We start from the raw sequence: 11235 nt of genomic DNA on the forward strand, positions 1-11235 counted from the left end.
GCTGGTATCTCTATTTTAATTATGTTCATCACGATGAAGTGTAAGACCATCATATGTTAAGAAGCTTAGACTCTGCATTAGATATTCTTGTCTCATGGGACTCTTAGACAACAATTTTTATTGTTCTTACAATAGAAAATGCAAGTCTCAATACGAAGCCATAAAACAAGACAAGAGTTCAGTTTGAATTTGTCGAATTGTTTTGAGAAGTCATTAGCATGTTTATTCATGAATCCTTATAAAGGTTAATATGAATTTTTTTTGTAGTAGTATGCTAAAATGTAGTCAATTCAACTTCCTTCCTTCTATAACTAATATGTTTCATTTCCATCCTAGCCTATGAAGCTTCTTTGAAGTGATTAAAGGTAGATATCTCTGAGGCCGAATATAGAGCTCTAGCTCAAGCAAGTTATGAAGCTCAATGGTTGGTCTATATTCTCCAGGATTTTGGCATTTCTCTCACACATTCGGTGGTTCTTTATTGTGATAGTCAGTCGGCTCTTTACATAGCAACAAATTCAGTCTTTCATAAAAAAACCAAACACATTGAATTGGATTGTCACTTGGTATGCGAGAAAGTTTAGTCCAAACTTATTCACCTCATGCCTATTCCTTCTAAGGGCCAAACTACATATCTCCTCACAAAACCTCTTGCTCTGGGACTGTTTCGATATCTTGTTTCCAAGTTTGGAATGATCAACATTCATTTCAGCTTAGGGGAGAATGTTAGCGTGCATAATATTTAGCCTTAGTTATTTTGTTTAGCTTTTGGTGATTTTATTTTAGCATGTGTCATTCTATTATGTTTACAATTGTTTTAGTTAGTAATTAGTTTTTCCTTTAACACATGCTTAGGTCAATCTATATAATGCTTAGTTTTTTTATCTCTATTACTTTATCTCCTCTTCCCTTTTATTCCTTCCACAGCTTCCACCCGATGCACCCTATACTTTTTCATCTTCCACCACCCTCACCATCTCCCACTCATCATTTTCCTTTTCCTTTCAAACACATACTCCCATCTTCACCACCATCTTCGTAAACCTACCTCCATCTTCATCACCACTTTCATAAATCCTTACCTTTATTTTCTTCATCATCTTCCTTATCCTTTCCACCACCAAAACCGCATAACGCATCGTCCACACCTCCACCCATCAATCCCACATTTCAGGCTACCGCACAATTAAAGCCTCTTTCCTTCCCCCTCAACAATGGTGAAAACAACACGGCCTAGCTACCGATGAAGTGGTGCAGAGGTGGGGTCGTTGGGCATAAGAAGAAGGTAAAATTTTCATTTCATCTAGCATATAGGGGTGAATTGAGAAGTAGCCCACGTAGAGTTGCCAAACATGTTGATCCAACCCAATGGACCACTCAAAACTTGTATAACGTCAAGGGAATTGATTCCTACACCCCATGTTTTCTTCTTACACCTCCATAGCTTTCATAAAATGCCAATTTTATTCCCTTCTTCTTCCTTCCTACTCAATCCTACACCTCCACAAGGCATTGCACCCATCAACCAACCAATGCCCTCATCCATCCCAACGCCTTCTTCGTATTACTCTATTGCCACACTCCTCCATCATACCAAGTGAGCACAAAAGAAACTATTGTAAGTGAGGAGGAGAATTTGATTCCAATGGACATCGTGCTTCTCAAACTCGTTGAATCCATAACTCTTTTACCAACAAAGCATCGACTAATGACATGCTTGTGGCGATCATGGAGAGGGTTATATTAGATATATAAAAGGGGTAGCAAATTCGACATGCAACAGAAAACCAATAAAAGTCTTTGTCCAATTCATAATGTAATTTGCATTATTAATTGTAAAATCTAATATATAATTTGCATCATAGATTCTACACTCCACTCCAGAATGTAGTTTTGTATTACAAAATGTAGAATCCAGAATGTAATTTATATTCTGAATTGTTTTCAAAATTACAATACAGATTGTACGACCTGAAATACAATTTTATATTAGAGATTGTACAATCATTTTCAAATTATCTTCCAAATTTACATTATGAATTACAGTTGCATCGTGAATTATACAATTTAAAATGTATTTTACATTTCGGATTATATTATAAATTGTATAATCTATAATATAAATTTGCAATACACACTATATAATCTGGAATATAAATTTACATTCTGGATTATACTCTGAAATGTGTAAAAGTAATATTTTGGAATACCGGATTGTGAAATCCAAAATATCTACAGACTATACAATCTGAAACTATAATTAAAAATAAGGGTATAGTTAAAATTTTAAAAAATATGGGATTATAGGAAGAATATACGGGATAGAAAAAGAAATTCTTTAAGGTCAATCCAACTTATTTTCTAAACAAATTGCAATTTTTTATTTACATTCATGCACCTAACATAATTTCTTCCGGCATCTCCATACATTTTAAATTTTCAATTTTACTCTCTTTTCATTTTCAGATCAGAAATACAAAATCTGAAAATATTTTGGAATATACAATTTGAAATTTTGGAACATACAATCTGGAACGTAAAACGAAAAGCACAATCTAAAATTCGATATACAAATTTTACATTTTGAATTATATAATTCGGAATACATTTTTTATCTTACATTTGAAATTATACAATTTAAAATGTGCTTTTAATTTTTATATTCCATATTGTACGATCTAATATATAAAATTTTATGTTCTGAATTATATAATATCATTTGGAACACAAAAATAAAAAATGTATTCTAAATTATACGATATGTAATATATTTTATATTTCGTATTCGAGAGTGTAGGATCCAAAATATATGTTTTGTGAGAAAAAACAAATGGAAGAGGGAGCCGGCTGTGGAGCATAGAGCAGTTATAGGAGCCTTGTCTCCTGAACTTTTTTCTATATATGTAAAATTAATATATATATATATATATATATATATATATATATATATATTTATTAATTTTAATATATTTTATGTATTTGCACCACCAAAAATTTTATACATTCATCTTGTCTCATTCAAAATTTTATTTTACATTTTGAATTATATAATCAAGAATATGTTTTTAATTTTTACATTATAAGTTATACAATTTTATATTTTGAATTATATAATTTGAATCACAAAAATAAAAAATATATTATAAATTATACAATATCTGATACAATTCTTTTATTTTGTAGTGCAGATTGTAGAATCCATAATTTATGTTTTTGTGAGGAAAAAAAAATGGAGGATGGAAGCTATATTTTGGAGTAGGGAAGTGGTGTATGGAAGGGTAGAATGTAAGGATGACAAAAATATTTGTGTCTGTGGGTATCTATGGATAAAATTTGTGATAGATAGTTGGTACTTGCAGATATTTGTTACTCGCAGGTAGCGAGTGTTTTAATATCCGCTTATAAACGAGTCGGTGCGAGTATCATACTATCTGTATCCGCGGGTACCCGTTATCCGTAAAAATATAAAATTAAAAATAAAATTATGTTTTGTTAAGTTAAATTTAATAAAAATTAAATTTTAATTTATATTTTATTAGATTAAACTAAATTTAAATTTAATTTAAATTTAATATAATTTATATTTTATTATACATTTTTTTAATTTTATTTAATTTTAATTTTAAATATTTATAAAATATTTTTTTTTAATGTTTGCGGGTATCCACGGATTTTAAAATACTTGCAGATACTTTTTAAACAGATACTCACACGAACGCGTAGTGGATAAATTTTTTTGTCGCAGATCGGGTTATGAATAAGCACTATCCGTGTCCGACCCGACGCGTTGTCATTCCTATCAGACTGTATAGGGTTGTGTGTCTAATGAACGTGTATATTCATATTTTTTTCATCTTTCTCATAAAACTTTCAAGTATTTTCTTTCCCTTTCTGTGTAACTTTAAAAATTGGATGGAGGATAAAAGATGGAGAAAAGAAGAGAAGAAAAGAGAGAAAGAGGAGACCTGGAGGAAAAAGATTAGAATAAGATAGTTGTAAATTGATCTTTCATTTTGGTTATGGAGGTGAAAGAAGAAATTATGAAGGTACACGAAGAAATGGCTAACTGTGTATCGGATTAGTGAGTCCATTTCTCCACTTTAAAAATTTAAAACAAAATAAAATGTGTATTTTTAAAATTTAATTCATATTAATGAAATTAATTTTAATTAAATAGAAAGATTATATATATAGAGAGAGAGAGATAAGTATGAATTATAATACATGTATTGATTTTGAGAGAAAGTAAGATTTTATTTCTAATAAATATAATTATTATTTTATAAACGAGCCTAGATAAAAAATAAAAAAAAAAACTAAATTTAATTTAGGTCACAAATTTTTTGTATGACCAAACTTTTATTATAGACTCTTCAACCTTGCTAGTCAAACCATGCCTATTTTTACTGCTAGAAATACCTAACATTCATGTCTTTTAATGTACTCTATCCCTTCAAATTCTTAATTCCCTCTCAATATTCACCATCAACTATATACTATCATGAATCTAACACATAATCTTAGAAAATTGTTACTCACGAAGAAAGAGATCATGAAATTTATATATTTTTGTCTTCAACAAAAAATTTATATATTTTTGTGTAAATTTCATTGAATAAATGTAGTTTATTCAACTAATTTTCAAAATACTTTATTCTTCTACTATCATAAAAATATTTAAAATTGTATTTTGATAATAACATAGGAACACAACTTTTCTATCCGAACTTCTAAACTTACCTTTTACTTAATCTATTTACAAGATATAGCAAAGTTTTAAAGTTTAAGAAAATTAAATAAAGTAACCATAGTAATTACATTTACTTTAAACAATTTAACAGTCCCTAGAAAACGAAATTGCTGAAGTTGGATATGATAACTAAAATTGGTCATTTTACAATTAAAGTATTAATTATCAAAATAATACTTTTATAACTCTGAATTTCTTCATTGTCAATTTTCTCGTTGCTAACGTGAGAAATGATTGTTGATGATGTATTATTCTAATTAGATTACCAATTTTAGAGTCAAGTGGTGTTCGTCATCATTGTTTATCTTTCATCACTTCCAAGACCAATACGTGTTCATGTTTCAATATCTTACGTCTCTCCACGTTGCATCACCAACCACAACATTTGTCACTCTATTTTTATAAAATTTAAAATCATCCACCACTTAAAAATAAATAAATTTATGTATAATAAGATATTAAATTAAATAACACATTAAAAAAGAGACTTTTATATGATTTATAGTATTTTCTATTCCAACCTATCAGCATATGTTTAAGAGTTTGAATTTGATTTATGATTTTGTCTTACATTTCAAAGAGTTGCGGATAAATTCGGTATGAAAAATATTTTTTAATTTGATTTGAGACTATTAAATAATCGAGTTTTGATGATATTTTTATCCTTAGACAATATTAGTGTTTTGACATTAAGGAATAACTATTGGCATTTGAAAGACATAAAAGAATGAATATCATGCATTCGATACATTTGAATAATAGGTTTTGAGAAAATTAGTTTATATCTCCATTTTTTGATTTTGGGTTTTCTTTTACAAATTCGTTAATGTTTTTATGTTTAAACTTTCTTTTTAGGATTTCTAGTTTTTTTTTAAAGAAAAACTTATGTATTTATATACAAAAGTATCAAAAGAGAGTAAATTTTCTTGATTTTTAGATTAGAACTCTTATTCTTATCAAAAATTTAACATTTTGATATATGTTGTATTTTGCGTTTTCCTCTAATTTATGTTTATTGTGTCTTTTGATAATTCAAATTTAGAAACAACCATAAATAAGATCGTATCATATTATTTGGATCGAGATCTGAAATTCTTTATGATTTTGTTATTAAAAAATACTTACAAAAATTAAAAGATAAATATATATATTTAAATTATCATTAACTTCGTCTCTAAAACCATGTACAAAATAAAATTATTAGTGCCATACAATAATTTAGTGTTCATTAGTCTTATTTTTCACCATTGATCGTTTTATTATACAATATTGGTAGTGCAAACATTTAATTAAGACGATACTAGTATATTTTTCACCATCTTTTATGAAATAACTTGTGATTAATAAATTTTTTTTTTTTTTAACTTAGGGATTCTGGATATAAATGTTTTTCCTTAAGACAATATAAACAATTGGATGTTACAATATGAGCTAACAAATTACGTTTCTAGAAAAGAAAAAAGAAAAATAGATTATAAAATCTAAATCTATCACCAATCAAAGAGTTATTTCCCTCTTTCTTCTTTGGTCAAATTTCTCCACTTTGGGTCTCTCATTTCTTCCCAACATCTCATAAATTTCCTTATAAAGGATTGAGTAAATTAATACAAGTCTCTGCCAGTTATATTATTTTCAGAAATTCCAAACATAAAAATAACTTACGATAATAGTTTTTTTCTTCTTCAATATATATATATATATATATATATATATATATATATATATATATATATATATATATATATATATATATATTTCAAACTTTTGTTTACCTTTTCATTTTATATTTTTTTTTAAATTTCATTAAATATACTTTCATAATATTTAGAATAAAGAATCTGAGTCTCAATAATTAACACAGCTAAACTCGTGATTCTCCCTCAATTAGTGGTGAAATAAGAAAAGCAGATTCTCTGTCTAATCAGAAAAGAAAGATAAACCAAAGAAAAAGATATCATATCATCCAATAAAGCACAATTATAATAATTAAACCACGAAAAATACAAAATAATGGAAAAAAATAAAATTAAAACAAGCTTTTTGACAGAGAAAATACAATAAACAAATTGAAGGCATCACCCGAATCAATTTTCCACTTAAATTTTCAAAGTAAAAGATAAAGAATCATTACCTAATTCCTACATAGGTATGAGTTAGCTAAACACCTTCTCTTCTTTAAAAGCTTCTGTTCACACCCATTACAGAATTCATCAACACTACCACAAGAAATCTCAGGATCAAACATGTCTTACCCCATCAAAACGATAGTCGTTTTGGTTCAAGAAAACCGTTCATTTGACCACATGTTGGGTTGGATGAAATCCCTCAACCCGGAAATCGACGGAGTCACCGGTTCGGAGTCAAACCCGATTTCCACCTCGGAGCCGGCCTCGAACCGGGTTTATTTTTCCGACCAGTCTGATTTTGTTGAACCGGACCCAGGTCACACGGTGGAGGATGTGTACGAGCAAGTTTTCGGCGAACCGTGGAACGAGTCCTCGACGACGAAGAAAGTGTCGCCGACAATGGAGGGGTTCGCCCAAAACTCGGTGAAGCAAAAGAAGGGGTCAACGGCGGAGACAGTGATGAACGGGTACAAACCGGATCTGTTACCGGTTTATCGAGAGCTGGTTAAGGAGTTTGCGGTGTGTGATCGGTGGTTTGCTTCGGTTCCCGGTCCGACCCAACCGAACCGGCTCTACGTGCACTCTGCGACGTCGCATGGGTTGACCACTCAGGACACACAGAAACTCATTGGAGGGTTGCCACAGAAGACTATATTTGATTCTTTGGACGAAAATGGGTTCAGTTTTGGAATATATTACCAATATCCACCATCCACACTTTTTTATAGGTAAAATCACTTTTCATCTGTTTAATTTCAATTAAAAAAATTTAAAGTATAGTTAAATTTGATTAAAATAAATATATATTTTTTAGTTTTTAAGTTAATTGAAGTTTAAAGTAAACTTTGACTTCAAGTAAATAAAAAAAAAAGTGTTAAACATATCGATGTAAACTTAAAATTGATTTGAGTGTTTCTGTTATTGAAATTTAAAGATATTTTTACTCTATTTATTGTTACTAATAACTAAAATTATGTTTTTATTTTTTATTTAGTTTTAAATAAAATTTCGATTAGATTATACTTAGAGTGTAATTTTGCACTTTCATCTTGCTATAAATTATTATGCATTATCTTATACTGTTAACCTTTTTTCTATATTTAAGATAAGTTTAATGTATTAGTACTAATTTGTTCTACATTAATTATACAAGAAAAGCCAAATAGTTAAATTTTTTAACTATTTTTTTTAATATTTATTTGATCTTAATTTAAAACACCAATATAGATTTTGCTTCTTAAATATTATTTTTGTTGTAGTTAAACTCGTATATGTATACTATTGTTGAGGAATAGTGAGTTCTACGGTACTATCTAATATTTAATTTAATTGTAAACTATTATTGATACAATTTTCAAAATAATTATCATGAGAATCAATAAACCTATCTTATATAATTATTTATGATTTATGAACATTATATATTCAAACAAAAACTTTGGATTCAAAATCTCATAAAATAAACAAACACAATATGTTAGAGAAAAAACAGACACTCTGTGATTCACACGATTCCACATTATTTTATATTTTTTATATCCCGAAATGTTCCTCTTTACACTGACAGAGCCCGCGTTTCTTTTATTTATTAATGAAAAACGTAAAGTAATTATAATAAAGAATAAATTATAAGTGGACTATATTTGTATTAATAATATAATCATAAAAAAACAAAATTAGTTGGTTCCCAATTATTAATTAGAAAAAAAGCTATTTTTATTGATTTTTTTTAATCAAATGATGACTATATATAATGGTGAACCTAATGTATATAAATTTTAACTATTTTATATTTTTTAATAATATTATTTTAAAGTTTCAATATAAATCAACATTAGGTCAAATACTTTTTAAATGTGATTAATAATCACCATTTTATTATTATAAGAACAATAGTATTGTTAATATTGATTTTCTTGTTACAGTTTTAGTAATACATCACTATTAAAAATGTATTACATTAGTATATTCCACATACACCACAAGATGATGATGATATTCACAACATACATAAAAATTATCATTCTAAAATTAAATGAAAGTATAACCTTCTTAAATTATTGGAAAAATTAATAATTTTACACAGGATTATTGTTTTTTTCTACTAGGAAATGATGTTGTGTTTGACAAATTAATGAAATGTTTTGAGGAATTTCAGAAACCTTAGGAAGGTGAAATACATAGACAACTTTCATCTGTTCGATCCAAAGTTCAAGAAGCATTGTGAAGAAGGGAAATTGCCAAACTACGTGGTGATTGAGCAAAGATATTTTGATTTGCTATCACAGCCTGCAAACGATGACCATCCATCGCATGATGTCGCAGAGGGACAAAGGTTTGTGAAAGAAGTGTATGAGACACTGAGAAGAAGTCCTCAGTGGAATGAAATATTGTTTGTGATAACGTACGATGAACATGGAGGGTTCTATGATCATGTGCCAACACCTGTGGATGGAGTTCCAAACCCAGATGACATTGCAGGTCCTCAACCATTCAACTTCCAGTTTGATAGACTTGGTGTTAGGGTTCCTACCATCATTATTTCTCCTTGGATTGAGTCAGGAAAAGGTATAATATTTCCGGATATTGATATTTCGACCAACTTTTTTTTACTCACTATTAACTCATCATTCTAATATTTTTAAATCATTATATTGTATGATTAAAAAAAATAAAATAATTAAAAGATGATTGGAGTAGTAAGTTAAAATTGTGTTGAAAAAAATAGACCAAAATATATTTATCCAACATTTATATACATGATCTTAAAATTTTTGTCATGTCACAAAATATGTTAAAGATAAGAAAACTATTATTTATATATTGATTTTAGGGTTAATAAAAAATATATTTAGAGATCAATTTTTAATAATTAATTATTTTGAGTCACTAAAATTGATATTTTAAATCATTTGTGTAAATTATTCTTTTTCTTTTTAATTAAACTATCTTTCTTTTCCTTCCCTTTTATTTAACCTCTAAACTACTTTATCATTCTTACAATTTTACCAAATTAAAAGTTAATTTTTGTTTGAGAATTTTGAATTAAGTATATAAAACAGGAGAGAGAGAACAATCACTCAAAATGGATTAAAAGTTTAAACATGTGTGTTGTATACAGTGTTGCACGAACCTTGTGGGCCATTCCCAACATCACAGTATGAACATTCATCAATACCAGCAACTGTGAAGAAAATGTTCAATCTTCCTGAGTTCTTGACAAAGCGTGATGCATGGGCTGGAACATTCGAAAATCTCTTATCTCTCACCACTCCACGTACTGATTGTCCAGGTCAGATATTTATTTTTCTTTTATTTATCAATATCAACTCAAAATAATACCATTTTATAATTCATATATAAAAACAATCTTTTGTTTTTTAAGCTGTTTTTTAAGGTAAATTAAATTTAAATTTTGTTATATTAATATTATTTATTTGGTATAATTACTGATTTTGATATCCAATTTTTTGGTTAAGTTCAATTTGGTTTTCATACTTTTTGTTTGTTCAATTTATTACTCTAAATTTTAATACTGTCACGTGACATAACGGTAAGTTGACACGTGACAGTTTATAAATTTGTACAAAAAATTAAAAAATTAAAAAAAATTAATTTTTTTTTAAAAAATTAAAAATTTTACTGTTTGACACGTGTCTTGTACGGACACGGTGTTAACTCCAACTTAACCGAGATGACCAAATTGAATCTTTTTAGATAATTGAAATACTAAATTGAACAAACTAAAACTATACGGACCAAAAATTGAACTTAACCAACAAATTGAGGTACCAAACCACTTCGTGTCATTTACTGAGAAAACAAAATCCAGTCACTCAAACTATACTTTAAAATTAGTGTTTATTAGCAAAAGGGCTAATAATAATAAAACAATTTAAAATGATGCAAAAGCTATTTTTTATTTTTCCATTTTGAGTATTTGTATTAAAAATTTCAGTGAAATTGCCGGAGCCTATGAAACTTCGAGAGGGTGGTGCGGAAGAAGATGCAGAATTGAGTGAATTTCAAGAAGAACTGATATACATGACAGCAACTTTAAATGGGGATCATAATCATAATAAGAGTGCATACCCCAAACTAACACACAATTTAACTGTTTCAGAAGCAGTTAAATACTGTGAAACTGCATTTCAAACGTTCTTGAATCAGTGTGAGAAAGCAAAGCAAAGTAGAATCGATGGATCTCAAATTGTTCATTGTGCAAACCCACACACACCACCACAATCCAAAACTTTCTTGCACAAGATGTTGTCTTGTATTTTGTGTAAAGATTAACTATTGAATACCAAGTTTATGTTTCTCTCATTATATATATGTTGTCTTTATTTTCTTCGGAAA

The 11235-nt window shown here is 28.2% G+C and overlaps 1 protein-coding gene across 1 annotated transcript; it reads left to right on the forward strand.

Annotated features, from left to right (window-relative positions):
• Positions 1-6895: 6895 nt before the first annotated feature.
• On the forward strand, positions 6896-11235 carry LOC114166817 (non-specific phospholipase C4-like). The gene is made up of 4 exons (XM_028051656.1): positions 6896-7604; positions 9035-9444; positions 9998-10168; positions 10835-11235. Exons 1-4 carry the CDS (start codon positions 6994-6996, stop codon positions 11170-11172), a joined length of 1530 nt encoding a protein of 509 aa, XP_027907457.1. The 5' UTR covers positions 6896-6993; the 3' UTR covers positions 11173-11235.

Source organism: Vigna unguiculata, chromosome 10, assembly GCF_004118075.2.
Source record: "Vigna unguiculata cultivar IT97K-499-35 chromosome 10, ASM411807v1, whole genome shotgun sequence".
Classification (NCBI taxonomy): domain Eukaryota; kingdom Viridiplantae; phylum Streptophyta; class Magnoliopsida; order Fabales; family Fabaceae; genus Vigna; species Vigna unguiculata.

Excerpts from the sequence above, each read along its gene's own strand:
- LOC114166817 (XM_028051656.1), top strand. The coding sequence starts at position 6,994 with ATGTCTTACCCCATCAAAACGATAGTCGTTTTGGTTCAAGAAAACCGT. Across the intron at positions 7,605-9,034 it reads CCATCCACACTTTTTTATAG|AAACCTTAGGAAGGTGAAAT; the intron begins GTAAAATCACTT and ends GAGGAATTTCAG. Across the intron at positions 10,169-10,834 it reads TCCACGTACTGATTGTCCAG|TGAAATTGCCGGAGCCTATG; the intron begins GTCAGATATTTA and ends TAAAAATTTCAG.